This window comes from Rhinichthys klamathensis, unplaced genomic scaffold, assembly GCF_029890125.1.
Source record: "Rhinichthys klamathensis goyatoka isolate OS25496 unplaced genomic scaffold, OSU_Roscu_1.1 h1tg000065l_1, whole genome shotgun sequence".
Lineage (NCBI taxonomy): Eukaryota > Metazoa > Chordata > Actinopteri > Cypriniformes > Leuciscidae > Rhinichthys > Rhinichthys klamathensis.
This window is the reverse complement of record NW_026606608.1, coordinates 290,001-312,464: the sequence shown is the minus strand read 5'-3', so window position 1 is coordinate 312,464 and position 22,464 is coordinate 290,001. Positions and strand designations below refer to the sequence as shown.

The window sequence follows — 22,464 nt, the reverse complement described above, 5'->3', positions numbered from 1 at the left end:
ATAATTGTGTAAAACTACTAAATAATAGTGCAGAGGTCTGTACAATAATTTGTGCACATGTCTGTTCATGGGTAATAATTCTTGAACTCTGAAAACAAAGCAGAATACTGTTGGACTATTTCCCGTTTATCCCAAGGCACATTAATACCTCAAAGTAAACTGTGAAATATATATTTCAGATATTCAATGCCTTTGAACATGAATGCCAGGAACTTTGTAGTTCTTCCTCAGAAATGCTCATTAGCAACCTGGGAACTTGTGAACATGACATTGTTTCTCAATAGACTGATATAAACCTCAGTCAATCAGACTGGAGCCTCGTTTAAAAAAGAAAAAAGCTTTTTTCAATTTGTTTGTGGGCAACAAACATCATTCTGTCTGTTTTTTACCATGGCTGATTTGTGAAACATGAGCTTTCAAGAGTCAAAGGAAAGCCTGAACCATAGGGTTTTTCATTTTTACATTTATTTGCTACAAATTTTTACACTAACTAGTGGAATGATCTAGTTCCTGTTATAGAAGTGATAAAATATAGAAATTCTTCCTAACAGTCATTTGACTCGGCATTTCCGTGCAGTTGAACCAAAGGCTGACAGCTCTTTATTAATGTCAGATTAATGGTTCAGTTATGGTAAAAGTCGAGACCCCTCAACTTCAGTCAAATTCTCATTAATTTCAGACCACTCAGAGACAAATTAATTGGTTGCCCTATTTTGCATGGCCCAGTGAAATAACCCCGCAGACTTATGATTAACTTTCTGCTTTTGGACAGAAACAGCAGCAAAGCGTTTGACCTGCTGTTGCGGTCAGCATCTGTTAGGTAACTGTTTTTGCTTTTTTGGTTACCAGTTGACGGTCACCTTGGGATTCTTCTCTCAATTTCAATGATGCATATGGAAAATTTTGATTATTAGTAGGGCCGGGACTCGATTAAAAAAATTAATCTAATTAATTAGAGGCTTTGTAATTAATTAATCGAAATTATTCGCATTTTAATTGCAGAAATATTTGAGAAGTATTTTTTTTCACATGGATTTTTAGTATACCATTGAATAATGACTGAATACATAAGCTTAATCAACAAAATATTGTTTATTTTTGTTCAACCAAGTCCAGCAGACCAGTGCAATTTTTACCCTTAAGTGTAGCAATAGCATATTACTATACTAATAGCAATAGCGAATTATTCCTTGTTGCATAGCTTGCACACAACCATGCTCTTATCGAAGCTTTCATCCGTTCGTTTTTTATAACAAAATGTCCCATCCACGGGGCCAACCAAAGCTGTCTCGTCAGCTTCTTCGTTCATGTTCACTGTGGTTTGTTGTTGTCTGAAGTCATCATGAACGCTAGTTGGTGCTCCAGTATAATCGGTCCGCCAAAACTCATCCAGTGAGAAACGTTCCGCGGTGCAAAAATAAGTGTTTAACGTGTTATTTTTTGTGTAATTAATTAGTCCCGGCCCTAATTATTAGCGATGTTTGCTAAGTCAAGCATCACTATTACTGTTTCTCATACTAACAATTTTAACCTAGCAGGTAATAGAATTAGTGAAAAAAGCAACTGCCTACCACCAAGTTCACCATCATGTTCTAGTGCGAACAGACAATACGTCGGTGGTCTCATATATAAATCGGCAGAGGGGCTTGAGATCGTGCCCTCTATGCAAACTGGCGCATCAGGTTCTTCTGTGGTCCCAGGGCAAACTACTCTCAATTAGAGCAATCTTTATCCCTGGGGACAAAAATGTGGGGGCAGACATTCAGTTGAGGCAGGGGCTGAGGCCCGGGGAATGGAGACTCCACCCCGAGACGGTGGAGTTGATATGGAGGATGTTTGGTCAGGCGGAAGTGGATCTGTTCGCCTCTCACGAGAACACACACTGTCCGCTCTGGTTTTCCCCCGTGCATCCAGCTCCCCTGGGACTGGATGTACGCATTACCCCCGATCGCTCTGCTCCCAGGGGTTGTAGAGAGGGTTCGGCGGCACAGGATAAGTTTGCTCCTAGCAGGCCCTCCGTGGCAAATCCCGATCAGGAGGGACCTTCTTTCTCAGGCACAATATATGACCTTCTTTCTCGGGGCACAATATATCACCCTCGGCCAGAGCTGTGGAAGCTGTGGGTCTGGCCCCTGAGGGGGACCAACTCACGAATGCTGGTCTCTCAACCAAGGTTGTTGAGACCATCCTAAACTCTAGAGCCCCATCCACGAGGAAACTGTATCCATTAAAATGGAATGTATTTACTTTATGGTGCACAGAACATCAGTTGGACCCAGTTAACTGCCCAGTGGCTTCAGTGCTAGAGTTCCTGCAGAATATCATCTCTGACGGGCTCTCCCCGTCCACGCTGAAGGTCTATGTGGCGGCCATAGCTGCCTTCCACATGCCTCTAGGGGTGGGCACTTTGGGGAGACACCCATTTATAGTATGTTTCCTTCGTGGAGACAGGAGGATGAGGCCTGTCGTCCGGACAAGGGTCCCCACATTGGACCTGGCAGTGGTTCTTGAAGGGTTATCCCTGGCACCCTTCGAACCTTTGGACGACGTGTCCGAGAAATTTGTAACCCTGAAGGTAGCCATCCTACTAGCTATTACGTCCCTCAAGAGAGTGGGGGCCCTGCAGGCGCTATCCGTTGCTCCCTCTTGCCTCGAGTTCGCTCCTGGCAGAGTGAGAGTCATTCTCCACCCTAGACCTGGCAATGTGCCTGCGGTGCCTGCAAATGTGGCATGGTCTGTAATCTTGCAGGCATTTCATCCTCCACCACATGTGTCGGCTGATCAAGCTAAGCTACATCTATTATGCCCGGTCCGAGCTCTGGAGGCCTACGTACACAGGTCCTCGGGCTGGAGGAAGTCGGACCAGCTGCTTGTGTGTTTTGGGTCACCTAAGAAGGGTTCCCCTGCCTCTAAACAAACTATTAGCAGATGGACAGTAGACACTATTTCTTCAGCGTACGAAGCGCGTGATTTGCCTTCACCTCTCCTGATAAGATCCCACTCAACTAGAGGAGTGGCATCCTCTAAGGCCCTGCTAGCAGGGGTCTCCCTCCAAGAGGGGCTCCCAGTGACGTAATGACGCAACACCAATCAAGATTGGACTAGTTCCATACAGGCTTCAGCCGCGTTACGCTGAAGGCGTTCCCCAATGTGTCGATTCTCGACGCAGCGTCTCGTTCCCTTCTCAGGCGTTTTGTAGAAGCATGAAAACTTCTTTGTTTCTTGGTGGACTGATAAGCCACATTGACTCCTGGAAGTTGTGTATAGACAGTCAGTCAGATTGGATTTGGAGTTTCACTGTGCTGCAGTGATGACATATATTTGTAGGCCAACCTGTAAGCCCCTCGACAAAATACCAAATGGATTTTTCCATTGGCTTTCGGATTATTGCCGAAAATAAGCTCTGTGGCCAAAACAAGTTTCTTACACATTTTGTTCATTATAATAATATTTTTTTTATACCAAAGTACAATTTTTTATGAATTTTAAAGACTAAATACAATGGGCAGTAGTAAAAAGCCAAACATAGGCTATAAACAAACTACATACGATGGCATTACTTCAACATCTGCATCATTAAGCTTCTGACAACTCTCTCAGTCTTTATTTAAAAACATTTTCCCTGAAAGTTTGAGGTAGAATAGTTTGCAAGAGCTCGATAATAAACACAATCAGGCTTCGAAAGTCGACTATTGAGTCAACTGGTTTGCTTGTTCGCTGTGATGACGTTTAATGTCCTCTTTAGCCACTTATAAGCACCAACCTTTTTAAAGACAAGCTTTAAAAAAATCACAAGGTGATATTACTGGTGTCATAGAATAAAATGCAAGAATATCTTGAGCTTTTGCTCACCAAAGACCATGTCATCCCTGCAGGCAGCACACTATGTAGTGCACAGTTTGCATTAGACGCTTAATGAATGATTTTCTTAGTCCAGTTGTAAACGACTCCTCTCTTTTCCATGTTTCCGCAGGATCCCAGAAGCAAGCACAAGTTTAAGATCCACACCTACGGCAGTCCCACGTTCTGTGACCACTGCGGATCGCTGCTGTACGGCCTCCTCCACCAGGGCATGAAATGCGACAGTGAGTATCGACCTCCCTTCATGCCCTCACGCAAGACCATCTTCTCTTAACCAAATCTAGATGAAGCCTGTAAGGAAATAAAAGAAGAGCTGGCCTCAGACCCGTTTGAAAGGGTAGCTCCTGCCCCAGGCCTACAAAATTAATCTGTTTCTGCTGTTCTTGTCCATAATGAGGTCAAATGTGGTTCGATCTGTAGATCTAGAGACACCCCCTTCGTTTCAACCAGAACATTCCTGTTCCTCTCAAGCGCTCTGGGTTTCATTGTCACAGATTTCAATAAGAACATATTTAAGGGAGATTTATGTGGGAATAGCAGCATAAATGGGATGTGCTCATCCACACCTCTCTGAGACGACACACCACAGCGAATTTCTGTTTCCACATATCAACAACAGCCTCAGCATGGGTCACACACACTTTCTCTGCCAAAACACTCCAACAAAACAAGGTTTGCTGTCTGTGCTCATGAACTTGACAGGGTTCACCTTCAAAATACACTTTTCATGTCTTACGTTAGTGTTTCAGCAGTTGATATTATTAAAAAGGGGGGAAAAAGTTAATAACAACATGACAGTAAAGGCCAATTCCCACCGCACGAACAAACGCCTACAAGCACGCTGTTGGCGTTGATCGGGGTTTGTTTTCACCTGACTGACCATGTTATATCAGCATTTGTCCAAATCTAAATCCAACGGCCAACTTGTTTGTTGATAGGGTTGGGTATCATTTGAATTTGAACAATTCCGATTCCGATTCTGCTTATCGATTCCGATTCGTATTGATTCCTAATTCTGATTCCATTAAGGTAAAAAAAAAACTAAGATATCATTCACATTTAGTCTTATTTTAAAACACTTAATTGTAGCTGAATATCATGAACAAAAAGAACAATTACACAAGGAGCGTTTGCCTGTGGTTTAAAAAATAACATAGAATATCAACTAGCCCAACTAATATACATTTGAAGCATTATTAAAGACAAGTAAACACTCAGTAATTAAAAATTGGTATTTATTGGTATTTGTTGGCGTTTGTCTGTGTGGTGTGAATTGGCCTTAACAGCTTTGAATCAGGTTGGAGGTCTAGAGCTTTTATGCTACTAATGGAAAGTGGCTTTGAATCATGCGAAGATGCTAGGAATGCTCATATGCCCACGTTCATACAAATATTTCCTTGAAAAAGCTTTTTTTTTGTGTGGCAGCCAATCTCTAATGGCTCTGGTTTGTGGTCCATGTACAGCAGTCTTGCCAAGTCTGTGGTTTTCCTGCATAATTGGGCAACTTTTACACTGTTGCCACGGGTTGTTTTTTGGTCCATGGGTTGAAGCAATCGGTTTTTACCACTCGTAACACAATGTTACCCCCCTGGAAAACGTTTTTTTGTGTGTGTGTGTGTGTTTTTTGAATAGCAATTGGGATGGTTTTGTTAGGCAGATCTGGCAACCCTGATGTACAGCTAGATGTACAACTTCAGTAGTTTTTATTAAGACCACAGAGGGAAAAGCAGCAAACAGAAGTACAGAGCCATCATATCGCACATTGGCTACTGTGGTTATAGACAAATGTTCACAATTAAATCAATTCTCAATAGATAAAATCAAGCCCTGCATACACTGATCTGTTCCGTCGGGGTCTTGGACGTTATTTCATGTTGACTTTACTATGTTTAATCCCGAAGCGTTTACCAATGTTTCTCTCTCTTGTTCTCAGCCTGTGACATGAACGTTCACAAGCAGTGTGTGATGAACGTGCCGAGTCTGTGCGGGACCGACCACACCGAGCGCAGAGGAAGAATCTTCCTCAAGATCGAGGTCATCGTAGACAGACTCCACGTCACAGGTCAGCACCCCCCCCTCTCGCACTGGGAATATCCCAGAATAGCCATCATTAGTGGGGATTGAAAACATGACAAATGTCATAACTGGACTTAAGCCGGACTTTTCGGCGAAATTGACTGGGTTTGGTATTATATGGTCAGAAAGTAAGATGAAATCCTGATGCTTGTAATGGGCAATGATTAATCACGATTATATATTTAAGAAAAATGTGTTATATAATTAAGTAAAATGTGCTATATAAAACATTTATATATAATATAAATTATGTATAAATATTAGTGCTGTCATACGATTAAAATATTTAATCGCGATTAATCGCATTAATGTCATAGTTAACTCGCGATTAATCACAATTAATCGCACATTTTTATCTAATCTAAATGTCTCCTGATTTCTTTTTGTCCCATTATTTTTTCTCATTTTAATGCTCTTATCAACATGGAAAAGTGGATCGGCTTGGTTTGTGCAAATGTTTTTTATTGAAAACAACATTGACATATACTGTGTTCAATTTCACACTAACATTCTCACTTGGAGCAAATAATCTCTCACACAATGTAACACTGTCCATCAATAAAAGGGTGAAAGAAAGACTGACGAGGTCCTGATATTGACGAGGGGGCGGAGAATTCGCATCAGCTGTGTGTGTGTGTGTGTGTGTGTGTGTGTGTGTGCTTGGCCATTATCAAGTGGTGTTTCAGACTGGACGTGCTGCGATGATGATAGCTCAGTTCACAACGACAAAACACACAGATCACTTTGGTCTTGTCAATGGGACCATTTGGCAACTTTTTAAAAGTAAACTTTCCATTCAGAATCTTATTGGCATCCATTTCGGCGTCTCGCGCTCGTCATCCACTCAAAACGTAACGTTAACCTACTATTTGGCCGGCTCGCAAGCCCAGACAAGTGTGTGCGGCGTCGTGCCTGTTGTTTTGTTTCCGGTCTAGCTAGATCCGCTTGCACTTTGGTCGACGAAGCAACAAAACGTCCTCGCGCGGCGCAAGCCATTGAAATGAATGGGTTTCATAGCGCAGCGCCGCGTACTGTTGCAAAAGCATGTGAAAAAATCGCAATTAATCGTTGCCCAGCACTTAATATATTATAATATAATATAATTTTATTATATTATAGTTTTATTATCAAAGCTCTGTAGTTTTTAATCTGGTGATCAAAACATATAATTTAATGCAGTACAATGATGATTGAGAGATACGTACAAATAAACATTTCTCAAAAATGATCATATTTACAGTTTTTTTCAGTCGCTAACAGCGTCTGTCCAACCAGTTGTCACACTTTCAAAACTCTAAACACAATTAGCACAGCATCGGTCTTTTGTGGCCATACCATTCAACATATTTCATGTCGTTTTCACACAATATGTAGTCAGTGAACACATTTCCACAATGCTTACATTTTCTTAACAGACAAGCTACCTCCCAACAAAATTATGGATTGTTTTTGTAGTATTTATAAATGTTAACACACACCATCCCACAATAGCAAAAACAATATTCCAAACCTTAGATACAGTATAAAAACCTCTGCTCCTGCAATGATATCAGTTCAAAAACAATATATCTCAGCTGATAATAAACAAACAATTGAATAATTGACCGACAGCTTATTTATGTTGGGTAAATTGGGCCAACCACAGCTGATTCCAGTCTGGCTTAAGCCCTATTCGCACGGGATAAGTATTACCTGGTGACCTCTAGTCATTTGTAATAATTGCGGAGGTTGTCTGTGATCTTAATCCCGTGCGAATTGGCCATGTCTGTAATTTGTAAAGTAAAAATTCCCCCGCAAATGACCTACCATATTTTGCCGAACACCGAGGTCCTGTGATAATATTAGTCACGTGCGAATCAGCATCTCTGTGATTTGGCGGGGTCGTTTATAATTTTTTCAAGGTTTTGTTTCCTGTGCGCTTTTTCCTCCATCTCTCACGAAGAATAAAGGCTGCGTTGGAGTGTTTTGATAGTATTTTGGGTGCTGGGTCATATCGCTATACACCATACAACTATACAATTTGCAGAAAGAGAAAGCTGAAAACCATCAGAAGAGCAAAAACTAAAAGAATGATTAGATGGAGATGAATGACATTCATAGCAGCATACGGTAAGGACAATTCTTCTGTTTATCATACAGCTATATATATAATAACGACAAGACATTTCCAAGCAATAGCCTAATGACATCTATCCGGGAGATAAGTCAGTAAATTCGAGTCGCAGGCTTCGCTTATCCCATGCGAATGCACCACACGAAATTCAGATGTGGGTAGGTAATTTCAAATTCACACGAGGTCCCCAGATAATACTAATCCCGTGCAAATAGGGCTTTAGACTCAATGGCAGGGGTTATATTTTTCTATTACATTGACACTTATACAGTCAAAGGAGGACTTTGAGGAGTGATGTTTTTGGAAACAGAAACAGAAAAAGGCAAACACTGTAAGAGCCAGGGGCCCAGGGAGAAGAGCAGGCCCAGTGAGAGATGCAGTGAGAGGTGCAGGAGCAGTGAGAGGTGCAGTGAGATGAGCAGGAGCAGGGAGAGATGCAGTGAGAGGTGCAGGAGCAGGGAGAGATGCAGTGAGATGAACAGGAGAAGTGAGAGATGCAGGTGCAGTGAGAGATGCAGGAGCAGTGAGAGATGAAGTGAGAGGTACAGGTGCAGTGAGAGATAGAGTGAGAGGTACTGGAGCAGTGAGAGATGCAGTGAGAGGTGCAGGAGCAGTGAGAGATGAAGTGAGAGGTGCAGGTGCAGTGAGAGGTGCAGGAGCAGTGAGAGATGAAGTGAGAGGTGCAGGAGCAGTGAGAGATGCAGTGAGAGGTACTGGAGCAGTGAGAGATGCATGAGCAGTGAGGGATGCAGTGAGAAGTGCAGGAGCAGTGAGAGGTGCAGGTGCAGTGAGAGGTGCAGGAGCAGTGAGAGATGAAGTGAGAGGTGCAGGAGCAGTGAGAGATGCAGTGAGAGGTACTGGAGCAGTGAGAGATGCATGAGCAGTGAGGGATGCAGTGAGAAGTGCAGGAGCAGTGAGAGGTGCAGGTGCAGTGAGAGATGCAGGAGCAGTGAGAGGGATGCAGTGAGAGGTACTGGAGCAGTGAGAGATGCAGGAGCAGTGAGAGGTGCATGAGCAGTGAGGGATGCAGTGAGAAGTGCAGGAGCAGTGAGAGATGCAGTGAGAGATGCAGTGAGAGGTGCAGGTGCAGTGAGAGATGCAGTGAGAGATGCAGGAGCAGTGAGAGATGCAGTGAGAGATGCAGTGAGAGGTGCAGGTGCAGTGAGAGATGCAGTAAGAGATGCAGGAGCAGTGACAGATGCAGTGAGAGGTGCAGGAGCAGTGAGAGGTGCAGGAGCAGTGAGAGAGGCAGTGAGATGAACAGGAGAAGTGAGAGATGCAGTGTGAGGTGCATGAGCAGTGAGAGATGCAGTGAGAAGTGCAGGAGCAGTGAGAGATGCAGTGAGAGGTGCATGAGCAGTGAGAGATGCAGTGAGAGGTGCAGGTGCAGTGAGAGATGCAGGAGCAGTGAGAGATGCAGTGAGAGGTACTGGAGCAGTGAGAGATGCAGGAGCAGTGAGAGGTGCATGAGCAGAGAGGGATGCAGTGAGAAGTGCAGGAGCAGTGAGAGGTGCAGTGAGAGGTGCATGAGCAGTGAGAGATGCAGTGAGAGGTGCAGTGAGAGGTGCAGGAGCAGTGAGAGATGCAGTGAGAGGTGCAGGAGCAGTAAGAGATGCAGGAGCAGTGAGAGATGCAGTGAGAGGTGCAGGAGCAGTGAGAGATGCAGTGAGAGGTGCAGGAGCAGTGAGAGATGCAGGAGCAGTGAGAGATGCAGGAGGAGTGAGATGCAGGATCAGTGAGAGATGCAGTGAGAGATGCAGGAGCAGTGAGAGATACAGTGGAAGGTGCAGGAGCAGTGAGAGATGCAGTGAAAGGTGCAGGAGGAGTAAGAGATGCAGTGAGAGGTGCAGGAGCAGTGAGAGATGCAGTGAGAGGTGCAGGAGCAGTGAGAGATGCAGTGAGAGGTGCAGTGAGAGATGCAGGTGCAGTGAGAAATGCAGTGAGAGGTGCAGGAGCAGTGAGAGATGCAGTGAGAGGTGCAGGAGCAGTGAGAGGTGCAGGAGGAGTAAGAGATGCAGTGAGAGGTGCAGGAGCAGTGAGAGATGCAGTGAGAGGTGCAGGAGCAGTGAGAGATGCAGTGAGAGGTGCAGGTGCAGTGAGAGGTGCAGGAGCAGTGAGAGATGCAGTGAGAGGTGCAGGAGCAGTGAGAGATGCAGTGAGAGGTGCAGGAGCAGTGAGAGGTGCAGGAGGAGTAAGAGATGCAGTGAGAGGTGCAGGAGCAGTGAGAGATGCAGTGAGAGGTGCAGTGAGAGATGCAGGTGCAGTGAGAAATGCAGTGAGAGGTGCAGGAGCAGTGAGAGGTGCAGTGAGAGGTGCAGGAGCAGTGAGAGATGCAGTGAGAGGTGCAGGAGCAGTGAGAGGTGCAGAAGGAGTAAGAGATGCAGTGAGAGGTGCAGGAGCAGTGAGAGATGCAGTAAGAGGTGCAGGAGCAGTGAGAGATGCAGTGAGAGGTGCAGGAGCAGTGAGAGATGCAGTAAGAGGTGCAGGAGGAGTAAGAGATGCAGTGAGAGATGCAGTAAGAGGTGCAGGAGCAGTGAGAGATGCAGTGAGAGGTGCAGGAGCAGTGAGAGGTGCAGTAAGAGGTGCAGGAGCATTGAGAGATGCAGTGAGAGGTGCAGGTGCAGTGAGAGATGCAGTGAGAGGTGCAGTGAGAGGTGCAGTAAGAGGTGCAGGATCAGTGAGAGATGCAGTGAGAGGTGCAGGTGCAGTGAGAGATGCAGTGAGAGGTGCAGGAGCAGTGAGAGATGAAGTGAGAGGTGCAGTGAGAGGTGCAGGAGCAGTGAGAGGAGCAGTGAGAGGTGCAGGAGCAGTGAGAGATGCAGTGAGAGATGCAGTGAGAGATGCAGTGAGAGATGCAGTAAGAGGTGCAGGAGCAGTGAGAGATGCAGGAGCAGTGAGAGATGCAGTAAGAGGTGCAGGAGCAGTGAGAGATGCAGTGAGAGGTGCAGGAGCAGTGAGAGATGCAGTAAGAGGTGCAGGAGCAGTGAGATATGCAGTAAGAGGTGCAGGAGCAGTGAGAGATGCAGTGAGAGGTGCAGGAGCAGTGAGAGATGAAGTGAGAGGTACTGGAGCAGTGAGAGATGAAGTGAGAGGTGCAGGAGCAGTGAGAGATGCAGTGAGAGGTGCAGGAGCAGTGAGAGATGCAGTGAGAGATGCAGTGAGAGGTGCAGGAGCAGTGAGAGGTGCAGGAGGAGTAAGAGATGCAGTGAGAGGTGCAGGAGCAGTGAGAGGTGCAGGAGCAGTGAGAGATGCAGTGAGAGGTGCAGTGAGAGATGCAGGTGCAGTGAGAAATGCAGTGAGAGGTGCAGGAGCAGTGAGAGGTGCAGTGAGAGGTGCAGGAGCAGTGAGAGATGCAGTGAGAGGTGCAGGAGCAGTGAGAGGTGCAGAAGGAGTAAGAGATGCAGTGAGAGGTGCAGGAGCAGTGAGAGATGCAGTAAGAGGTGCAGGAGCAGTGAGAGATGCAGAAGGAGTAAGAGATGCAGTGAGAGGTGCAGGAGCAGTGAGAGATGCAGTAAGAGGTGCAGGAGCAGTGAGAAATGCAGTGAGAGGTGCAGGAGCAGTGAGAGGTGCAGTGAGAGGTGCAGGAGCAGTAAGAGGTGCAGGAGCAGTGAGAGATGCAGTAAGAGGTGCAGGAGCAGTGAGAGATGCAGTGAGAGGTGCAGGAGCAGTGAGAGATGCAGTAAGAGGTGCAGGAGCAGTGAGAGATGCAGTGAGAGGTGCAGGAGCAGTGAGAGATGAAGTGAGAGGTGCAGGAGCAGTGAGAGGTGCAGGAGCAGTGAGAGGAGCAGTGAGAGGTGCAGGAGCAGTGAGAGATGCAGTGAGAGATGCAGTGAGAGATGCAGTAAGAGGTGCAGGAGCAGTGAGAGATGCAGTGAGAGGTGCAGGAGCAGTGAGAGATGCAGTAAGAGGTGCAGGAGCAGTGAGAGATGCAGTAAGAGGTGCAGGAGCAGTGAGAGATGCAGTGAGAGGTGCAGGAGCAGTGAGAGATGCAGTAAGAGGTGCAGGAGCAGTGAGAGATGCAGTGAGAGGTGCAGGAGCAGTGAGAGATGCAGTAAGAGGTGCAGGAGCAGTGAGAGATGCAGTGAGAGGTGCAGGAGCAGTGAGAGATGCAGTAAGAGGTGCAGGAGCAGTGAGAGATGCAGTGAGAGGTGCAGGAGCAGTGAGAGATGCAGTAAGAGGTGCAGGAGCAGTGAGAGATGCAGTGAGAGGTGCAGGAGCAGTGAGAGATGCAGTAAGAGGTGCAGGAGCAGTGAGAGATGCAGTGAGAGGTGCAGGAGGAGTGAGAGATGCAGTAAGAGGTGCAGGAGCAGTGAGAGATGCAGTAAGAGGTGCAGGAGCAGTGAGAGATGCAGTGAGAGGTGCAGGAGCAGTGAGAGATGCAGTAAGAGGTGCAGGAGCAGTGAGAGATGCAGTGAGAGGTGCAGGAGCAGTGAGAGATGCAGGAGCAGTGAGAGATGCAGTAAGAGGTGCAGGAGCAGTGAGAGATGCAGTAAGAGGTGCAGGAGCAGTGAGAGATGCAGTAAGAGGTGCAGGAGCAGTGAGAGATGCAGTAAGAGGTGCAGGAGCAGTGAGAGATGCAGTGAGAGGTGCAGGAGCAGTGAGAGATGCAGTAAGAGGTGCAGGAGCAGTGAGAGATGCAGTAAGAGGTGCAGGAGCAGTGAGAGATGCAGTGAGAGGTGCAGGAGCAGTGAGAGATGCAGGAGCAGTGAGAGATGCAGTAAGAGGTGCAGGAGCAGTGAGAGATGCAGTAAGAGGTGCAGGAGCAGTGAGAGATGCAGTAAGAGGTGCAGGAGCAGTGAGAGATGCAGTAAGAGGTGCAGGAGCAGTGAGAGATGCAGTGAGAGGTGCAGGAGCAGTGAGAGATGCAGTGAGAAGTACTGGAGCAGTGAGAGATGCAGTGAGAGGTGCAGGAGCAGTGAGAGGTGAAAAAAACTGATTTGCTTTTTACTGGAATGCTTTTGAATGTTAACATTACTGAACATGTGGACATACAGTTCCCAACCAAGAAATTAAGTGTAAAAATGGTGGATTGCATGTTTTGCATGCAAATACCTGTAAAACTGAAACCATTAAAGTCTATGCAGTTTTTGTAATGTCAACAATAGCCATTAGCCAGTATTTTGAAACCTGGTGTACTTTGATTGACTGCATGTACCTTGTGAAGTGGAAACACGTGTTATTCTTTGACAGAATTATTTCATTTTTAAGTCAGATTTCCAGTGTTTTGGTAAAGTTAGTGTGTGCAGAGAAAGATGTGTTCTATTTTGAAATGAAGAGTTTCTATATATTTAAGAAAATGTGTTTTTGAGAAGAAAATTATCCATTTGGCCAATTGTGTTTTGTAGGTGTAAGTCTGTGTTAAGAGTTTAGAAAAAAGTATCTGAAGTATGGGTAAGCGCTTGTTAGCGATTGAAAACAAGTGTAATACCCACATTTTAACATGATTTTCAAAAAAGAATTATGTATGGATAATCAAGTAGACCTAAGTTGCTTCAGTCCAGTAAGTGGTCATCTGGAAGTATTATTGACCATATAAAATATGGTGTACTTTGATAATACTAAAATAATTACTAAAATAATTATTTTAGTATTGTACTAAAATAATGCGTACTAAAATAATACTTAAATACTTATGCTTATTTATGTCTAAAAATCTGCAAAAACACACGTGAACTGAAGGGGGACGTTTTTACAATTATACTAAAAGCCTTTTACTTGCTAAAAAAAGTATAAAGCATCAATCAGATGACAGAAAGCATGGAGTTCATGATCATGTTGTATATAGAGGATAAGTCAAAAATGATACAGTCAGCTAAGGGTTAAGTAGCATCACAAAATGATATTTATTCCAGTAGATCTTGTTTTTTTTTTTTAATGCTCCTCCATTATTAGTATAATTCATGTAATATGTTGCTATTTTTATCTGTTTGCGTGATCCTTGCAAATTCACATTAGTCTTATTACTCAGATTTCATAATGCTTTGATGCTGTTTTTCCACAAAATGCCAGTTTGCATTAAGCTATCATGGCAGGTCATGTGTTGAGGGTTGAGTGGGTTTAGAGATTGTGTGTGTGCGTGTGCGTCTGTGTGTGGCAGCAGGTATGAGGGGGCTTTAGTGCCAGATGCCTGGCCCGATGCCCGGCTGTTGTGATGATGGGGCTTTATGTATGCCAGCCTGTGTCCGCTCAGAAACTCTTGCTCCAGTGAACACATTCCTGTGCGCTGGCACCTCTTCCCTGCTGTGTGAATATCATCTCTGCTTATCTCTGGCCTTACACACAGACAGACATGCTACACACTGGTCTGCTGATTATTATATTTGGAGAAGTCATCGGGATTCAGGAAATCCTACAGTTATCAAGAGAAGGGTCACTGTTGCATTTTATTTTCTCCCTGAACTGCACTTGATGTTAGTCAGGGTTTCTTTCACCACAACAAAACGTTTTTTTTAATCCACTATGTCCCTTAAATGGATAGTTCAGCCCAAAATGACAATTCTGACATCTTTTACTCACCTTCGTTTTGTTCCAAACCCATAAAACTTTTGTTCATCTTCAGAACACAAATAGAGATGTTTTATCGAAACCATGATTTCTGTAAGATTTCTGAAGGGCTGTTTGCACGACACTGTTTTCAACTAAAAACGTAAACGTTTTTATAGGGTTTGACCGTTCGTTTACACGATAACGGCGTTTTGGGAGCCTGAAGCCGCAAACTTTTAAAAACGTGAATCTCTGAAGACGATGACGTCATGCACATGCGTATTACGTGCTCAGTCTACATTGTTTCATCGCCATCTACTGGCCTGGAGCAGAATACAGCGCTTTTAGCCGTTTTAGCGGATCTGTGTGAATGGGGATCGTTTTGACAATGGTGTCGTCTGTATCCGGACATCTCTAAGGAAAAAATTGTGTAAAAATGTAAAATCCAACTAATTTCCGAGAACCGATTCTTTCGGACAGCCTTTACACAATGATGTCACTATACACATTTCTTTTCTAACAACTCAGTGTCATGTTATATCAAGGAAACATTCAAATAAAGTCATTTGTATCAATGCATATTCAAATAAAAAGTTATTTGTGTGAACGCATATTGTTGATTATTGCCTTTCATTCACTTAAAGGGTTAGTTCACCCAAAAATGAAATTTCAGTCTTTAATTACTCTCCCTCATGTCGTTCCAAACCCGTAAGACCTCCGTTCATCTTGGGAACACAAATGAAGATATTTTTGATGAAATCCGAGAGGTTTCTGAACCAGCCGCAACGTCATTGCAACTTTCAAGGCCCAGAAAGCTACAGTAGTAAAGATGACATAATTTTTTTTTTTTTGGTGAACTATCCCAATTATATAATGTAATGCGTATGGTGCAATCCAAACACGAATGACTCAGGAATGCAACTATCAATAGACTTTAATCCACCACAATTAGAAATGCACAGGAGAATACAAACGCAAACCACACTAACAATAACCCACAGAGGATTGGCCTGAACAGGGAGTATATATACACTGAGAAACGAGACACAGGTGCAAATCATAAGTAACCACGGAAACAAACAAGGACATAATCAGAAACCAAGGAAATCGAAAATAAACAGTTTAGGGAAACAAGAACTACAACAGTCAGAATGTCAAAATAAGATGCAAACAGAACATATAGAATAATTCAGTTTAATTGTAGAAAAAAAAATGTACTCAAATATGCTGGAATTTAACATAATTTGCACATTGTTGTTTAAATGTTTATTATCCGTGAAAAAGAATGTCCATTGATTTTGCAAGCGAACTTACTGTCCATTGGCCAGGAGTACCAGCCATTACAATGTCTCATAGGTTTAATACAGTGTCTGCATGGTACATCTAACTATTATTTCGAAAGTGAAAGGAAAATACTTTTTTTCATGATAATAAAAAATACTGTCATGTTAGCTTACGGATCCTCAAACTAACCATTTGTCTAGGGAAGTATTAGTGCATGTTTGTTGTGTCTGAGGAGATCATCTGCCGGGAGCTGTGAGGAATATGAGTTCTTCATAGGGTTTGTGAGCATCCATGTGCTCATGTACTCCACACAACAAATACACACAGAAAACAACAAACAAACAACCCTCTTTTGCCTCAGATTCTAAGATGCGTTCATAGGATGCACTCGAGTCCACTGGATTTCACACTTCTGTCCACATGGTTGGTGGGAAAGTGGTTTTATGATCTCGGGTGTGAACAAGTGAACCGATCCATCATCCCTTTTTACATCCGAGTCATTAAGACATTAGTCATCATCTCCTTGGTCATGCTTTTCAGTGCTGGATATTAGCATGCTGATTGAATGGTAGTGAAGTTCACAATGTAATTTTGGGAGGAGTGGTTTATCTAAGCTCGAGTTGAAGCTTCTCTCTCCACTGTGGACAGCAAGCCAAATACACTTAACCTTATTAGCTTAAAGATTATATGGGCAAAGGAACTTGTGAATTAGATAACTTCAGAATTAAGATTTCCTGATTATTTACTCTCCCCCACGTCATCCAAGATGTTCTTTCTTTCTTTCTTCAGTCGAACAGAAATGAAGGTTTTTGAGGAAAGCGTTCCAGGATTTTCTCCATATAGTGACTTCAATGGGGTCCAACGGGTCGAAGGTCCAAATGTGAGTTTCAGTGCAGCTTCAAAGTCTCGACACGATCCCAGCCGAGGAATAAGAGTCTGATCTAGACAAACCATCCGACATTTTATAAAAAAATAAACACTTATACTTTTTAACCACTAATGCTCGTCTTGCACGAGCTGTGATGCGCCACACATTACGTAATCATGTTGAAAGGTCAAGCGGGACGTAGGCGGAAGAACCGACCGAGTGTTTAAATAAAATGCATAAATAAAACAACAATGTCGGACTAGTTTGAAGTTGGAATAGAAAATGAGATGGAGTTTTTCGCCTACGTCCCGCTTGACCTTTCAACGTGATTACGTAATGTGTGGCGCATCACAGCTAGTGCAAGACGAGCATTAGTGGTTAAAAGTATATAAATGTTTATTTTTTGTATAAAATGGCGGATGGATTGTCTAGATCAGACTCTTATTCCTCGGCTGGATCGTGTCGAGACTTTGTAGCTGCACTGAAACTCACATTTGGACCTTCGACCCGTTGGACCCCATTGAAGTCACTATATGGAGAAAATCCTGGAACGTTTTCCTCAAAAAACGTAATTTCTGTTCGACTGAAGAAAGAAAGACATGAACATCTTGGATGGCGTGGGGGAGAGTAAATTATAGAACTACTTCTTTAAGAATTAGAGTGTTTGATATTAGATTTACTAGCAGTTTGGTCAACCAAAAATCTGGTCCTAGCACTAAACCAGTCCTGACCTGCATGGGAAGTCATGTTGATTGTGTCAGCAGGTCATCCTCCTCTAGCTCGTGATGTGGAGCACCAGATCCCTGCTGTGATCAGAGGTATCAGGGCATCTGAGAGGGGGATTTCCCATGGGATCTGTATAGTGTCTCAAACTCTCGATCAATACAGCGGGACTGACACATACTGTCATCTGTGGAGGTGTCTAACCAGTGTCATACTGGTGATCGTTTCGCTGTTCTTATAGACACTGGCACTGCGACTGGGGAAAGGTTTTTATTTTGGGGTTTTTCTGCCAACAAAAATGTATGATATGATATATGATCCGCTGCTCTTACACAAATACAAGGAAACTTTTAAGCTGTGTTTTCCAGACCTAAAAAAGTCATGGAAAATAATATATATATTTAAGTTTGGGGTCGGTGGGATTTTTTTTTAAATTAATAATTTAATTAAAATACTAAAAAAATTATTGAATTAATACTTTTATTTAGTAAGGATACATTAATTTGATGTATAAGACATTTAGAATGTTACAAAGCATTGCTATTTTCTATTTGTTCTTTGGGAATTTCTATTCATCCGAGACTCCTGAAATGTATTGCGGTTTTCACAAAAATATTAAGCTCTGTTTTCACATTCAGCTTTGCCATCACAGGAATAAATTACATTTTAAAAATTAATCAAATAGAAAACAGATGTTTTAAATAATATTTCACAATAAGAGACTTCTTTTAAAAACATTACAAAATATTACTGACCATTTTTTTTCTTGCTTGCAAGCCATAGTGATGTATAGGGCCAGGTTTACTAAAAAAGCGCCAATGTCAGTAAAGTTCTGCGTGTGGTCAGTAGATCACATAACAGATTTATGTTCAGTTCAGCTCAGTTCATGGACTTAGCAAAATAAAGTAAACTGTGACATATTATACCCAGAAACTCTTCATACAGTGACTACCAGTAACATTTATACAAATTTGGGAGCAATAATTATTCCGACACTTTGACCTGATCGTGTTTTGCTGAAGTGTTTTTTCTTTAATTGCTAATGCTCTTTTTACACACAGACTGAACAACATGAAGCATTGCTTGGTAATCGGTTGAGCTAAACTGGTATTATCTAATTGTGTAGTTACATTTAACAGCTGACAGATATTCAACATAATTCATTGTTTGAGTTCTTGTCATATTTTATTACCATTTTCTAAACTATAGAGAATAAACTGGGAAATGTTGAAGGTGTCTGAATAAATTTTGGTTTGACTGTAATTTGAAAGCATAATAAACATTTTTAAAGGTTCAATCTTGGCTTCATTTCATAATTAAACTATCCTGAGAAACTCTTTATCACGTATTGAGTGTATTAATCATAGAAATTTGCATTGCTTCTGGTCTGGTCTGTGTTTCAAAGTTGTCCGTTTGCATATGAGACCTTGAGGCATTGGTTCTGAACGCTCTCTGTAGGCCTGAACTTCTGGAGTCTGTTTGTCCTCTTCCAGGGTTTTATTATATAACCTCCCCGAGGCGATGGCTTCAGTTAAACTCGTTGGTGGTTCCTATCAGCACTTCTCTCGTGGATCCCATTTGTAACGGAGGGCTCAAGTGTCTCTCTGGATTCCCAAAACTGCTGAACGCTTAAGAGTCGTCACTGCCCAAAGATGTGAATGTCAGTCCACAATGACTTCCTGATTATTTAAAGCGATGACTGTGGGTGATATTTGGCTGCCAGTTGGGATTCACTTCATACTTTTGTCTGGTTTTATCTGGGACTCATTTTGTTCTCGCTGCCAGGCATTAGATCAAACTGGAGGATAAAGTAACTTTCGTTTCAGTGTTTCACGCTTTTTAGACATGCACGCCATAATAAATAGACTTGTTTTTACCAAACTTTACAAATTTTCCTTTAAATGTCTCATATATCACTGAAAATGGGAGAATATATCACTGAGAATGAGAGCTATAATGTGGTATATGGCACATAGTCAGGATAATTCTAGGGATGCACCGATATGAAAATGTTGACCGATACGATAACCGATAATTCTTTATATTTGAAAGCCGATAACCGATATATTGGACGATAAATCTAAATCTAAATTTTTAAATAATTTTTGAGAGTCTGATTACAAAAACAAAAGTCTCACCAATAAAATCCATGTCCCAACCACACAATTATAATATTCTCAATATAATTGTATGTAGCCGATATGACAGACTGTTGCACTTTACTGTATTTTCCTTTTTTAAGGGATTTCAATCATATTTCAAGCAATTCAAAACCATCGTGTTGAACAGTGCGCATCTGAAGTGTCTCAGCTGAAGAAAATAATACATTATTTATCGGCTTTAATATGTCGGACACATTTTCTTATTGGGCCGATAAAGATAACATTAAAAATGATAATTGGCCGATACCGATATTGTGGCCTATATATCGTTCATCCTTTGATAATTCTGCTTAAAATGTGTTAAAAATGTTTTAAAAATTAGCTTTTTTTTTACATTGGAATTTCTCAAAAAGATGATTTTCTGAGCCCCAAATTCAGCAAAAGTTTTAACATGGTCTTACTCAGTCAATATTAAAGATATTTTCACAGAATGTTCTTTAGGGTTATTTTATGTAGAAAACAGTGGATCACAAAAAAAAAGACTTTAGCTGGGTTTTCACAGTTATGGAAATGTTATGTGTGTACCCTTACTGAAGCTTTCTGAGGGGTTTTCCTCCATGTTGAGGATCTAGTACAGACTCCCAATGGACAGAGATAAATGTGATTGAGTGTTTTGATTGAGATTTATTGTTGATATTTTATATGACTGTTTATTCTGGGCTGAAGTCAGACGGAGGAATCTTGGCTGACCCTTCGTGTGGTGTGGATAAACAATGGGAAGAAGCTCATTTTCAGATTACCCAGCATCCAGTGCGCTGGACATTTGGCGGTTATGTAACAGCACATCTAAATTTCTCAGGCTATTTGTGCGATTTGAACGTCCATGGAAAACCACATGTAAAAATAGCCTTTGAAGATTACATCAGGAATTTATGCTGCCACCCATCGAGATCAGCAAGATATGATTTACTGAAGTTTATGATGGCATAATGTGGGCAACGTGGTAAAATACTGATAGTAGTGCTATTGGAACATAGTAATGAGGAAATCTCTGAAAGTTCACCTTTTATCCAAACATTCTGATGCAAAATACCAATCATCAGACCTCAATAATACTCACTAGATAAATAACAGTAAGAGGAAAGATGTATGAAGCTGTAAATGACCTCATCACTAGGTGTTGTTGGTGGTTGCTAGGGCTGGATTGACATTAAATAGTCCCTTTCACACATACAGTCTTTACTGTAAATTACCGTAACAGATCATGGGCTCTATCTTGCACCCGACGCAAATTACTTTGTACACTGACGCATGTATCATTCCTATTTTGCACCCGTGCAAAGCGGACTTTTCCCTCCACAGACGCACGTCGGTAAACTAAGAAATACACTTGCGCTCCCCGGGGCGGTTCAGCGCAAAGAGGAGGCGTGTTCCGGCGCAAACTTTCCCTCTTGCTATTTTGCGGTTCTATAAAACAATTGCGCCACTGACCAGAAAAAACCTAGTCTAAAGTCAGTGGCGCGTTGCGCGTTGTTCATTATGCTATTTTAAGCGCGCATGCTTGGCCATAATCAATGTAGCGTGTGCACAACGCGCATACACTTTGATTCTCTCATCTAAGCAGCAGTTTTCATTTTTGCAAATCATACATTATTACGATAGATAGATAGATAGATAGATAGATAGATAGATAGATAGATAGATAGATAGATAGATAGATAGATAGATAGATAGATAGACAATTTATTATAAAAGCATACATGTAGCTTACACATTAACCCAAATTATCATACGCCTGTTTAACAGCAGTTAATTTGGGTGGGTTTCTCCATCCCCAATGTCACTTCTCTGTGTTTTACGGCCCTGACGAGAACGTTGCTCTCCTCGGCTATGAACCGCTCCTGGCGCGCGCCTGGCAAATCCGCCGTTATAATAGGAATCCGCTTTAGAACAAGCGCGCCTGCTCTTAAAGGGAATGTGAGATGACGCTCTGATTGGTTTATTTCACGTTACGCCCAAACCACACCTATGAATAATGAAGCTACTTCAGACCAACCCCTTTTAGATTTGCGCCTGGCGCAAGAGGCATTTATCCCGCCGGGAAAATAGCAACAGCGCCGGGATCCGCCCACAAAGTTACTTGCGCTTTGCGCTTTGACACTTGCGTTTCAGATCGTTAAAATAGGGCCCTATGTGTGAACGGGACCTTTTCAAATATACCGGTAAATTACCGTAATAGATCATGTGTGAACGGAACCTTTTCATATATACTGGTAAATTACCGTAATAGATCATGTGTGAACGGTAACCTTTTCATATATACCGGTAAATTACGGTAATAGATCATGTGTGAACGGGACCTTTTCAAATATACTGGGAAATTACCGTAATAGATCATTTGTGAACGGGACCTTTTCATATATACCGGTAAATTACTGTAACAGATCATGTGTGAACGGGACCTTTTCAAATATACTGGTAAATTACCGTAATAGATCATTTGTGAACGGGACCTTTTCATATATACCGGTAAATTACCGTAATAGATCATGTGTGAACGGGACCTTTTCAAATATACCGGTAAATTACCGTAATAGAGCATTTTTGAACGGGACCTTTTCATATATACCGGTAAATTACCGTAATAGATCATATGTGAACGGGACCTTTTCATATATACTGGGAAATTACCGTAACAGATCATGTGTGAACGGGACCTTTTCAAATATACCGGTAAATTACCGTAACAGATCATGTGTGAACAGGAGCTTTTCAAATATACTGGTAAATTACCGTAATAGATCATTGGTGAATGGGACCTTTTCATATATACCGGTAAATTGCCGTAATAGATCATGTGTGAACGGGACCTTTTCATATACACTGGGAAATTACCGTAACAGATCATGTGTGAACGGGACCTTTTCAAATATACCGGTAAATTACCGTAACAG

The 22,464-nt window shown here is 42.5% G+C and overlaps 1 protein-coding gene across 2 annotated transcripts in view; it reads left to right on the top strand.

The window, feature by feature from the left end:
- Positions 1 to 22,464, top strand: part of prkcab (protein kinase C, alpha, b) — a 257,860-nt gene that overhangs the window by 155,610 nt on the left and 79,786 nt on the right. For both annotated transcript variants that reach the window (XM_056249952.1, XM_056249954.1), the window contains exons 4-5: positions 3,974 to 4,085; positions 5,795 to 5,923. In XM_056249952.1, coding sequence (XP_056105927.1) covers positions 3,974 to 4,085; positions 5,795 to 5,923 — 241 coding nt within the window. The remainder of the gene's footprint in view (positions 1 to 3,973; positions 4,086 to 5,794; positions 5,924 to 22,464) is intronic.